General features: G+C 36.7%; 1 protein-coding gene across 8 annotated transcripts in view; it reads right to left on the minus strand.

The window, feature by feature from the left end:
* Positions 1–2,697: 2,697 nt before the first annotated feature.
* METTL8 (methyltransferase 8, methylcytidine) overlaps positions 2,698–13,732 on the minus strand; it is a 78,972-nt gene continuing 67,937 nt past the window's right edge. For 7 of the 8 annotated variants that reach the window (XM_048952571.1, XM_048952576.1, XM_048952573.1 and 4 more), the window contains 7 exons: positions 13,503–13,552; positions 11,046–11,109; positions 10,576–10,715; positions 7,397–7,503; positions 7,234–7,299; positions 6,424–6,650; positions 2,698–3,275 (listed from right to left, as the gene is read on the minus strand). In XM_048952571.1, the coding sequence (XP_048808528.1) occupies positions 6,460–6,650; positions 7,234–7,299; positions 7,397–7,503; positions 10,576–10,715; positions 11,046–11,109; positions 13,503–13,552 (618 nt within the window). In that variant the 3' untranslated portion in view covers positions 2,698–3,275; positions 6,424–6,459. The remainder of the gene's footprint in view (positions 3,276–6,423; positions 6,651–7,233; positions 7,300–7,396; positions 7,504–10,575; positions 10,716–11,045; positions 11,110–13,502; positions 13,553–13,732) is intronic. The other variant, XM_048952572.1, reaches the window with a different exon arrangement.

The raw sequence follows: 13,732 nt of genomic DNA on the forward strand, positions 1-13,732 counted from the left end.
TCACTTAGCCCTATGAACATTATGATTCCTTACCTACTTGTAGTGTACATAGCAGGATACACTACATATATTTATTCTATCAATGTAGATTTGATGCCTGCTAATTTGAGTAATTTACTGTGATTTTGTGTGGTGTAAAGGGGTGAACTGTACCTTCTAATTACTAAAATACCACATTCTATGCCATCCTCATATCGCTTATCATTCATTTCCTTAGCCTGCATTCATCTGGAATTTTTTCACGTTTCTAGGAATTTTCACCATCTATTTACATAACATTTTTCTATCTGAACAGGATATGCTACAGAAAAGATTTTACTTAGTAGCTGTATAGCATTCTATTTTTATGTCCTATTTTGATATCTTTATATTTTGCTTGTTTTTATAACTAGAAGCATACACCGAGTCTGTGTTTTTAATGAACTTAAGGTTTGTTTAGCATCAATACATGTGAATACTCAGACTATTCTTTGAGCATGTATTAAATTGCATGCCATCAATTTGTTCTAGAAGACACTGAACTAATTCACTTGTGTTCTTACTTTTCACATTCCCTTCAAAACTGCAGTAACCTGACCAAGTAAGCATACTCTGAAAATGCGAATGTCTTGTTGCTTAGTCCCATTTCATGGCAACAACTGATAAGACACTTTCGGCAAACAGTGAGCATTCAAAGCTTTGTCACACTAATATTCTTGATGGTGTATATTATACTTCAAAGAATTACCTACATTTCCAGCCCTTTGGATAAGTGCTACTCTATAACTGTGAGATTTTGGTGTCTATTGTTCTAAAATAACAAACAGATTTGTTCTCTAAACTGTTGCAATCTCAGATAAAGCCTAAAGACTATTCTGCTGTTTTTCTTTTAAGCTGTATTTCTAGTTCATACAAATTCAATTAAGTTCTGTTGAACAGATGCAGGTATAACAGAAACTGAGATTGGGAGGCACTTCAAGGTGATAATCTGCAGATATGGTCTTGATTTAAATGGGACAACTTTAGAACATATGGAGTAAATTTAATCGTCCTACCTTGATTGAGCACAGTCAGGGTATGCAGACTAGTGTTATTCTTTTGCATTCGCTTCCCAGGAGGTGAGGATTGTATCTTCTGTCACTTTAGAGTTCTACTTGAAAGAAGGTAAAAACATAGTTCCCTAAGGAAAAAGCAAAAGCAGGTGTATCATAAACCTACCTGTGCTGCTGCAAACACAGAATCACACAGAATCACAGAATGGCCCAGGTTGGAAGGGACATCAAGGATCATGAATCTCCAACCCCCCTGCCACATGCAGGGCCACCAACCTCCCCATTCAACATTAGACCAGACCGGCTGCCCAAGGCCCCATCCAACCTGGACTTGAACACCTCCAGGGACAGGGCATCCACAACCTCTCTGGGCAGCCTGTTCCAGCATCTCACCACTCTCTCTGTAAAGAATTTCCCCCTGACATCCAACCTCAATCTCCCCTCCCTCAACTTAAAACCATTTCCCCTCATCTGCAGTTATCAACCCTTTCAAAGAGTTGATTCCCCTCCCCTCTATAAGCTCCCTTTAGGTACTGAAAGGCTGCAATGAGGCCCCCTCACAGCCTTCTTTTCTCCAGGCTGAACAAGCCCAGCTCCCTCAGCCTGTCTTCATAGGGGAGGTGCTCCAGTCCCCTGATCATCTTCATTGCCTTCCTCTGGACCCTCTCCAACAGCTCCCTGTCTTTTTTGTACTGGGGACTCCAGACCTGGATGCAGTATTCCAGATGGGGCCTCATAAGAGCAGAGTAGAGAGGGACAATCACCTCCCTGTCCCTGCTGGCCACCCCTTTTTTGATGGAGCCCGGAATAAACTGGAATGCACTGTGTGTGTTTGGATGAAAGACAAAGCCCATAATATTCCATGAAGATACGGAAATATAGTAGCATTTGGAAGAAATAGATCTTGAAGATAGGTCTTTCCACCTAACATCCTTATTCAAATTTCTTTTTTTACCCAGGTTTCACTATTCATATGACAGATCAGTCCCTTTTTTCCCCCTCACATCCTTCATTTTATTTCACTACTTCCTAGGCCCAATTTCCTCACAGCCTTGTTACACACTTCCTGCGTGTTGCCCATGATATGTTCTCTTGCTTTTTCCCATTCAGTTCTACATCTCATTATTCTTGTTTTGTTAGTTTACCCAAGCTTACTTCTTATGCCACTTTTCAGAGGAAAGATTCCTTTTCTTGTCTGCCTTTGAGCCCCATCCTCATCTTCCTACCCTCCTGCCTGACTCTTGTTTTTCAGAAAGTCAAGCTCTTCTATTTTTTTTTGCTCACTATCAGCAAAGGGGGCACAATGGTCCCTTCTCAGTTTAAGTACCAAGGCCAGGCATGCCCAAATGAGAGGTACAGCAAAGAACCTGCTAGAGATGCCCATAACAACCCAAGTAATTCTTACTGAGCATATACTAATGATAATTGTGTTTAGAAGACAGACTTGTCCAGTTTCTGGCAGAGGGGGGCAACTGGCATATCCTTGATGTAAAAAAAAAAAAAAAAAAACAACAAAATGAAACAAAACAAAAAAACTCACATATAATGTCTTTGTTCCAAACGTAAAAAAGTTTAGGTATTGAAAATCAAAGTTACCTACATTATTGACAATTGAAATTTTAAGTATTTTTAATAATATACATGGTTTATTCTTAAGGCTGTTCTGCTACCCATTTGACAGAAGTATAGTTGATGCAAGAACATCTACTGTTATTGCTGCCATAGACTAAGGCGTATTTTAGTTTAAACTAATAAAAAGCAACCAGTACTGCTGCACCAGCTGAGCATCTACACTACTCACTGCATTCATACAGAAAAACACTCCGTTCTGTACAGGAGATAAAACTCTCCTGTGGAAACAACTGCCTACCACAAACAAGAAAAAGAGGAAATGAAGGATATGTCAATATAACAAAGAGCACACCAGAGAAGAGAATGAAGACCACATCACAAATCAAAGTGTAGTAGAAAAATTTATGTTAATTGACTCCATTGGTATTTGGTATATGTTTTAATATGAATTTCAGGATAATCTGTTACAGGTTTTTTTGTCATCATAAAACAGTAGAATCTGCAGATAGCAGAGATGCAACCCAAACACAGAACAGAAACAAAACGGTTTCCAGTACAAGAAGAAACCTGTGTCTAGAGCTCCAGCTGTTTCCTTGCCTGCCCTGCATTTTCTTTGTCCTCTTCAGATTTGGTGGATTTGTAGATATTGCACAACCACCTGCCTCGGTTTTGCTGGGGGAAAAAAAAAAAAAAAAATTACATGAACTGCTGCTGACTAGATACCTCAGAAATAACATAGGAAAGAAAGTTGGCCTTTTTTTTTTTTATACAGTATGTAACTGTCTTGTACTTGCTTACAAACTACGTGATATAAAAGAACAACTAATAAGTGCAATTCTCATAAATCTCATACATAAATGTAATGCATATCAGTGAAGGTGGGCAAAAGATACACTCTATTAATAAAGGAAGCGAAAGTCAGTAAAGCCAAAACTCAAGATCATCTTTCTGTATTTACATATAATCACAAGTGTGCTTTACCACCACAAGCACAAGAAGCATTCCTAAATAGAAAAAAAAAAAAAGCAAACCAACCACCAAAAGCCCATCCACAATCATTTGCAATAAAAATGTTTACTATTCCTATAACGTACTTACATAAATTTATGTAACTAGAGAGTCTAGGCATATATCTGATTAAAGGAGTAATTTCAGATTTCAAAAGTGAAATCTACAACCTTATTCTACACTGGGCACTTTCTATTTGCAATGCCCTTATTTTTCTTTCTCCCGTAACCTTATTTTTTATATAGTTGTCTGCAGCTCTCTTCTTCATTTCAGTAATTCTATTGTTATATTACAGGGATATTATAGTATTGGTTCTCCCAGCTAAAAAAATAACACAGATATTTTGAAAATATTTTAAAAATTTGTCCCTGGTTAAGCTTTTTGAAAAGCAAAATTTCACAAACCAAAATGCAGAAAAACATTTGCTTTGGGGGTAGGACTTATCAGAAATGATAGTCCATTTCCCCTTGCATCAGTCTCACAATAGTTCAGCCTAGTTACAATTCTCTCTGCAGCAGATATTATACACACAAATAGTAGCTGATCTTTACTTCTAGAACACACAGCATTACACCATTCTTCTAAAACTGATTGCCAATACTTGAGCTGCAAGACTTGGAAGAGAAACACTAAATTTTGCTCAAGGCCATACAAGAATTTAGGGTTTGGTTTCTACAGATGTAATATTTTTGTTAAAATAACAACATAGCATATTAAAATCTTGCCAGAATCAACATATCAGTGCAAGAGACAAAGCAAACATTTCATTAGCCTCTACATATGGAAAATCTAAATCATACACATGAATAAGACTGTACAATGCTCAGGAGCTTATCATCACCATCACCTCTTGGTGATGGTGATGATAAATTCTGCAACTGAAAATGCTTCATAGAAGACTCAGAGCTATGGACACTCAAAAGTCACAATTAAAAATTCAAGCTGAACAGGGTAACAATTTCTTTAAAATACAAGCAGATTTTAATTTACATGCTGCAGAAACCTACAACTGGTAGTTTGAAGAAACAGCTGTATTTTAACCTTTCGTATTATCTACATCACAAAGCAGTTACTCCAGATTACAGGATGCCAAAGCTAAATAAAAACCTTTCTAACCCAAGCTTCCTAAATTACTTAATTCATAAACAAGGTTCTTATTCTAGAAGGAGTTTAGAATACACAAGAAACGTAGGATCAGATCCTACCCTTGAAGCCTGTTATTGCACCTCATTCTTGAAATATAACTGGGTTTTTGGAAATTATGCAGGTCCTTCATCTTTTCAAAAGGGATGAAAATACCTAGCATGTAAATTTAGACAAGTTCTTTCTTTCCAGAAGACAACCAGCTTTACTTAGTACAGCATCTAGCAACTTCCAAAACAACAGGTTGTTAGGTGTGACGTTTACCCTTCAGACAAAAGACAGGAGACTTTGAGAATGTAACTGTATTAACAGGACTCAAAACTGCATGCATGTTACAGATTATATAAATTCTATATCCTTGTTGAAGTAACACAATTATTTTATCCATTCACCTGTCTCTCATCCTCTCCTAACCTTAACCCTCTCCTCCTTCTATAAAATTTTATTTAAACGTCAGAAATAGTATATTTTAGTAGTAGCTCAATTGCCTCAGCACCACTGTGTACCTCTGAAAGCAACGACTGCATTTTGGTTTTCACCTTAAAAGCACTTGACATACCAGTGTAGTCCTCTTTCTGCACAGGATCTATAAAAAGCATTCCAACATCTTGACCAGTGACAGTGAGACTGAGCACATCCTCACTAAGTCTGTTGATAACACTAAGCTGAGTGGTGCAGTTGATACAACAGAAGAAAGGAATGCCATCCAAAGGGACCTGAACAAGCTCAAAAGGTGAGTCCATTTGGACCTAATGAGGTTCAATGAGGCCAAGGCACTTAGGCCATATACGTGTACAGACCAGCAGAAGAACTCACTGAGAGAAGCCCTGTAGAGAAGGACATGGGTGTTCTGGTAGATGTGAGCCAAAAGAATCATAGAATTGTTAAGGTTGGAAAAGACCTCCAAGTTCATCAAGTCCAACCACTAACCCATCACCATCATGCCCACAACAGTGCATGCTTGCAGCCACAGAGGCTAACTATATCCTGAATTGCATGAAAAGAGGTGTGGTCAGCACTATTTTGGCATTGTGGTCATTCTTTTCTACATGATTTTCAGCTTACTACCTATAGTACTATCAGAAATACAACACGTCACTTAGCTGTTTGGCCTGTTTCTGATAAGCATGTAGATGGAAAGTGGAAACTTCAGAGGAATAAGTCAGTCACAGTAGAGGATGACAATCTGATACCTATGCATATCACACACAGTTAGTATGAAATAACTTTCATGCAAATTAGAAAAAGATCTTTTCTTTGCTGTTTATGTAACAAGGAATTTCCCCCAAAAGAGGAAATACAGTTGAAAGACACACAGTGGTTAGAAGAAATTAACACAGCACAGCTTGTAGTGAGAGTGAGAGCAGACATTCTGAAAATCTCAGAAACAATTCTGCTTCATTAAAACTTAAGAACATCTTGCATACTGTGAAATTTCATATGCTTATACTTAGTTGCTATTCATATGAAAGGAAATAAAATGCCTGGTCACAGATATGACTAGATGAATGCATCTCCTTTCATTGCATGCATAAAGGAGTTAGAAATGCACATATTTTTCAGAACATTTTCAAATACACACATTTACAAAATATCAGGAAAAGCTTTTCAATTCAATGTATTGCTCTTTTTCAGAGGCTAACACAAGATTTATATGAAACATACTTACTCAGATCTGTTTCTTTTTCTTAAGTTAACAGTACAGTTATCCATAAGGATGCCTACTGGTGGTTTCTTCAGGATTATTAAGAGATAGCAGCAATGGTTTTTGGAATTTGCCTTGTACCCAAACTCGCTGCATTTTCACTTTTTTTTTCCTATTTACTTGTAATCGACGATCAACTAAATTTTGTACTTCAGTTAATCCAGCCGAACTGAACATGTTCCGTACCTCTTCTGTTTTCTCAAACAAAGAAATTTTGTAATAAATAAAAACAAAATTAGTTGTCAGCAGGTGGGGTATACTGCACCAGTCTAAGCTGGTTGCCAACAAAACTGAATGAATGGAATGGCAATGAGCAGTAGTATTCATCACAACACATTTCTTGCAGAAGGAGCAGTCCAGGAACTCAGACACGGCAGAACAAGATATCTGAGCACTGCTACTAGCTAGCTATCCTTCCAAGCATGTTTCTCAACTTTTAAAATTACATTTAAAATACACTGACACATCATTAAATGTATTTCTTATTCTTTCAATAACAGAACTTGAGAATATCATTAGATACAAGGTGCTTATTCCAAGAGAAATTTCAGTGATGTCTGAAAGAAATTTTGTAGAACCTCAGATGCAACAAGCATACACATGTAAAAGGAATTACTTCCTCACAACTCTTAGCTTTGGGTTTTGTAAAAGCAAAGGATTAGAAAAGAGGCTCATAAAAGCCTTCTTTAAATTTATTTTTAAAGATGAGTTTTTATAACCCAAATAATCTTGAGAGACACTCAAGACTTTCTATACAAATAAGCTATTTCATACCTTTGGTAAAGAAATATACTCTGGTTCCATCTCCTCGTACATAAAAATTTTCTGACAAGCAATGACCTAAGAAATTTGAACAAAAAAGTGATGTTTGTGGGGTTTTTTCCCCCCAAAAAACACTAAAAATAAACAGTAAGCTACAAAAGCATTCAGGAATTACCTTTTTTAAAACGAAGTTGAGCTGTATCGTATCTTCCATAGTCTCGAAATAACAGCATCCCTCCAGGTTTCAGTAGTTTAACCAATCTATTTACAACCTGTTGCATCCTTAGAAAATAGATGAGATATTGGAGAGATCTGCCAATGTCAATGTTGGTTTTTTTTTTTTTCCTAGATACTTGGAAAATACACAGATTTCTGAGGCTACACTGAGGAGTACCTATATATTTACTACAAAAAGGCCAAACATTAGCAAATAGGAAGAACTCTTTACAAAAACAATCAGAGAAAAAAAATACACCAACTACCAAGAAAAAAAATATTTATATGAGAATATTAGAGAATACAAACTCAAAAGAAAAAATGGAATCCCTGGCCTTTGCTTCAACAGAATCTCAGGTATAGATTAAAACACAGTTTCCAAATATATGCCATATGAGTCAGGCATATACACACAACAACAAACAGCTATGGGCACTGGTGAACTAGACTAAGCCTTTTTAGAGTACATAGTAAAAACAGGAACATGGAAGGCTGATACAAATTGATTTCTTTATTGAGGTATTGATCATGCACACAGTCAGTATCTGAATACCTAATGATAGAGAATGTAAAGACAAACATGAGTAGTAGCTCAGGAGAGGAATTCTGTAGGATTCCATCCAGAGTTCTTGCAAATCAGAGGAGAAAGTCTGCATCCTCCAAAATGCTGACAAGTTTGTGTGTCTTGATCATATCTATGATCAGCTCTTCCTTACCAAGACCACGTCAGCCAGTATCTATACGTCAGTATCTATGACAGGAGTAAGTAACACACAGTGCTCTTTCACTAGGCAAGGGCATTTTTATTGGCATTTCTTTGTATTTGCAAAATATTTTACTAATGAATAATGCGTTCAGTTTGCCTCACTCTTTCAGAACATTTCATGAACGTGGAAATCATGTTTTCCACATTTATGACAGACCAAAAAAGGCAGTTTTCGCTTTGCAGGCTGCAAGGCAGATAAGTCCACGAGTCTAATTCAACCCTTCGTTTCCACATGGACACAGACAGATCATGAAGAAGACATGGAGCCAGAGAGAATGGTAAATGAATGAATAAGAAAGACAGGATGCTTTTCTATTCATATCTTAAAAGAGCTAAAGAAGAGCTAGTCACCCTTAACTATGCAAAATCAGCATACTATTACTGCCTACTAATAGAAAATCCTTATACTATGCCTGTCTCTCAGGTGGCCTACCCCTTCAAAACGCAGCCATTAGCACAATTCAGTCCTTAGCAACTGCAGTGCAGATATCCTGCCTTGATTTTTAAGAGACATGATTAGGAAGTAATTCAGCAGAAAACAGCAGCATATCTAAATAAATAAAGTAAGCATACACTTTCTGAGCATATAATTTCCTCAAAGGAAGTCAAATACTTTAATAGTTCTCCTCTTTGCTAATGCTGAACACAGGCAGTCATGTATACTGCAACAGACAGAACAGGCAACACAACCTAAGAAAAAAAATGACTCTAGACAGGTAACTGCGCACAGAACAACAGTCTGTCTATGTAAGTGTAAGTTCTGTGCACACAAAAAAATGCACATACGTAAAAAGTGAAAGCGCTTTCAGAAATCGGATCTGATAGGGCTAGATCCGATCTACTGGGACTGGATCACATTAATCCACATTCTTTCAAAATCACATTTTGTCAAATTCTTTGACCAACTTTTAGTGGTGATTTGTAGCAGAATTGAAGTGTGTTACCTACGAGGTACGAAAACAGCAATCAGCAAAAACTAAATACGTGAGCAGTGGAGAAATCACTAAGTAACAATTGTGCTGAACACAAATGTGTTCCTCATGTATATTTTTCAGGTCTCCAAAAAACCTAAGTTCTGCAGCATTGTTCTCTTGGTTTTCCTTTTCTTCTCTTACTTTCAACATTTTCAGGAAAAATGGAAACTAAACAAAAAAGGATTATATTCATCTTCATGCAGTCACTTTAGTTCTTTGAGATAGCAATGCCTAACAAATTTTTGGAAAGTGGATCTTATCAGACAGGAAATATATTTGAGTATGTGTACATATGTATGCAAAAACATCCATGTCAGCCTTTGGATACAGACATGGGGAGAAAAAACTAACACATTCGTACTCAAATGATAAGCAGGAAAGCACTGAAATTCTGAGAGAACATATTATTGCTTTTACAGACTAAGTGATTGAATGAATGAGCCTCTATTCTCCAATTTTTTGCTGGCAGCATCACTGCAGTTACAGAGATCTGAAATCTACTGCTTGAATTGTTTCTGAATTCTGGATCCAGGCTTTGCATGACTCATGTGCTCATCTCTGAACAAACAGGAAGGAGCAATATCCTATATGGGAAAGACTTTTTGTAAAGCTAATCATTAGTAACTTAGACAGGGAAACAGTGTTGAGACTTAGGCAAATACTATCCTGCTTGCCAAGCCCATTTTAATGGCATTCTGAAAGTAGTAAGTGTATTATCACACAGAGAGCGTGTATTTCCTCTTAAATAATCTGGTTAAAGGAAGAGTCAAGTCATTTAACTTGCATGGACTCTTTTGAACTTTTCTCATTAAAAAAAAAAAAAAAAAGACATTTTAAAAAAATCAACCAGCTTTAATGGTTATAATATTCAGTTCATTAGACACTGAGAGTTATTAATAACAAGGTTAACAGCTCCCGACATAACACTATGCATGAAAACTAGATTAACTTCCTCAAATCCAAACACGTTACAGAATTCTGAATGTATTTCAGTTTAAAAGACCTGTATGCACGCATTTGTGCGTGGAAAGTCAGCAAACTAAACCTTCATCAACATATTGTAAGGTGTTAAGTCGTGAACGCTTGTCTTTGATCACTGAAATAATTTTCTTCTGGAAGACTAGAGGTCTGTTTCTTGAAGCACTGCCACTGTTAATAGGAATGTATTTAGTTACAGTATGCCCCTTTTATTTGATGGAGACAGGAGGTTCACTAATGAATTAGTCTGACCAGCTTTTCTCTCTGGAAAACGTCATTTAAAATACCTTGTTTTTTTGTAAATACTGTAGCTTGCTGAATAATAAATTAAAGATTCATCATCCTCCTTTGATATTCTTGAAAACCTCTAGGGATAAAAGAGATTTAACCTATTTGCTTTGCCCTTTAGTCCTCATTTACCTGTCAGGATGAATAGTTGAGAGCACAAAGACAAGGAGAATGACATCCAGGATCTCATCTGGAAAAGGATAGGGTAAAGCATCATCACACACATCATGAACAAAGGCAGAACACCAGGCTGAATTGTAGGACGAATGTGACTGTCGGGAAAAAGATGAAAAGAGGCACAGAGAGAACAGTAGTAGTTAATACGTTTACTATGACTCAAGAAACTTTTTTCTTCAATTATTCAGCATTGTAAAACATGTCTCATAAAAGCCTATTCTGCCCGGTATCTTACTCAAGCTGAGAAGCAAGCTCACTGATGGTATTCATTCCTCTTGTACAGAGTAAGACTTTGTTCTTTGGAATATTGAAAACTTCAGTTAAAAGTTGTCAAAGCTATCACATTCTTTTTCATGAAGACGGCTTCCTGGCATCCTCCTGAATTACAGGCTTAAAAAGTACTCTAAAGCAAGCACATGAATTACCTTTACGAGCTCCACTGCTCCTGAAGCAAAATCACAACAGTACAGAAAGGTTCCAGGTGCACTGCTAGAAAAACAAACCACTGTCAGTTGAAAAATTATTATTGTAAAAGATGAAAGTCTACATCAGTGCTCTTGGAACTACAGAGGGCCCTTTGGGACTTTCCATTGGTTTAATTAAGCACACCTTGATGGACACGGAAAGCTGTACAGGTTGTAATGAGCCAATAGGACAGATAAATTCATAAGAATACCAACAGAGTAAGTATAAAAAGGAGGATTACAGCCTTGTCAGGGCTAGGAAGTGAAAAGGAAAAGAAAGAAGGTCACAGAGGGCTGCCAGGAGTGAAGACAACATCCTGGTGTTATATTACATAAAAGGCACATCGTAGGTCACATTTTCTTCCAAAAAGCATTGGACTAAATCTTTATCATTAACTCATGTATGCAGTCTAATTGGTAATATGATGTTGAGGGGGATAGGTTTGCAAAAGTCATCCACAGTTCTGTGGATGTTTGGGTTCCCATATGCCACCTTGCTGTGGTTCAGATTTAATTAAATTGTATTGATTGTTTCCTTCCATTATCCAATTTGTTTTGTAAGCAAAGATGAATAAGAATTTCCTGTAGAATTGTCTTGCCTTCCTTTCCCATACACAACAAAGGCAGCTGCAAATTTCCTTGTACCATTCAATAGACAACATTCAACTAGTAACTTGAGGGAGATTTTTCTTCCACTTCCAAAAAACTCATTTAGAAGTAACTCAGCAAAGTCTCCCCACCAAACCCATTGAAGGATGATTTCATCATCAACTCACGACCAGTTCACCTCTCCTAAAAGTTATTTGAGATTCTGAACAGACTCTTTCTTTAGAAAGGGAATTAGTGATCTCTGTTTGAAGTCCCTTCAGGAGAAACCTTACAGACCAAATATATTCTCTGTTGCAGAACAGAACTTTTATGAGCTCTGCAATCACAATGACATTTGGTAAGTTAAAGTATTTATCATGGATGAGGACAAGCAGCCAGGCTTCGGACCCAGACAGTCCCTTGACAAAGGTCAAGTTAATTACCTAATTGACTTATTGACTTGCTAAAATGTTATTACTTTCATATTACTTTCATATATTTTCAGAAAGCAGAATAGTAGCTCTGTGAAAAGTCAACTTAAAACAAAGACATAGGTCAATGTGGATGTCTATTTCATGTTGCTTTGTATTAAAAAGCAGCTTAAATTTTATGGGAGCATGAAAAACCTGCATAAGAGTTATTTTACAAACTTAAGTGGAATATTTTTGTAGCTAAGGTACATACTCCAGCTTTTTTTTTATTTATACAAAAGACAATTTTTATATTATTAAATTAAAAATTCAACTATGCTTTAAAGCCAAACTTGATAAGAAGCAAAAGATGATTCCATCAGGTAATGCACAAGATAAATGTGTATGTTGTCCGATGTACTTACCAATATGGCTGACTGAAGGATTTGCATGAAATAGAGGTCTTCAGGATTAATTAACAATCAGAAATGCCAACCTATGACTAATGCCTCCCACAAGAAAAACACAAAAGTTTGTCTCATCTTTTTTAATACAGATACTCATATGATGCAGGGCTTCCCTTTCAGACTATGCTCTCTAAAGCAAAGTGTTTGTTTTGGGATGAAAATGCATTGCTGACACTAATAGGTTTCATTTATGACCCCAGTGTATCACTTCATTCCTCCTGCTCTCTGTTTTCATATCTGCAAAATGCAGGATTTTTTCATTGTTGTGATGCTAGCAATCAGAAATCATTTACAGAATAATGAACTATGCTGTACATGACCTCCTGGAGGTATGAATAAAAAGAAATATATTTCAATCCATGATATATATCCAGTCTTTTCAATAAAACCTTCCTGCATACCTGGAAGGGAGGACATGCTGTCATAATAGTGCTTTCTAAAACCAGAAGCTAAGCACTTTAAACATTTCAGAGAATTAAGTACTGCAATACAGGACTTGTGCCTTCCTTGCCACTAAAACCTGAAGCAATTTGATTAAGTATGTCAACCAAATGAAAAACAAATAACAGAACTTATCACCAGAAGACCAAATGATTATTTACTGTCTGGTTTTGGCTCTTTAAAGCAATATCAGACAGCTTTAAAGTAACATATAAGATAAAGTACAGGAAGGTATTTAATTTGTCTGTGATTAACTACAGTAAGTCAGCCTGAATGCTCCTGAAGAAAAAAAACTTGTCAACAGACATGACACCTTCGACACTGGGGGCTGAGCAGTGCATGGGGTATCTTGTACTGATGTTAGCAACATTGTCTGTCGTCTCCACGCACTAAGAATTTCAGGGCTGTAAAGCAATGCAGTCAGCACTTCCTGCCACTCTAGCCTAGCACCAACACTTGAAGAAAATGGAGAAAAACAGAACTTTCATATTTGAAAATACAGCACTACATACCATAGAACTTTCAAAATAGGAAATACGCTATTGCCAGCACCACAACCAACCTAAGATCAGAAGACACACACACAAAAAAAGTTAAATGAGCAAATAAAACATATTCCTTTTTGTCATAAATTAGTTAGTAGGTAAGACTCATTAGACTTGAAGGCAGAAAAGGTATAAATAGCTCATACCACAGTTCTCAAATCACTTCTGCTATGATCACATTTCTCCTCAATTTCTTT

The sequence above is a fragment of the Lagopus muta genome, chromosome 8, assembly GCF_023343835.1.
Source record: "Lagopus muta isolate bLagMut1 chromosome 8, bLagMut1 primary, whole genome shotgun sequence".
Classification (NCBI taxonomy): domain Eukaryota; kingdom Metazoa; phylum Chordata; class Aves; order Galliformes; family Phasianidae; genus Lagopus; species Lagopus muta.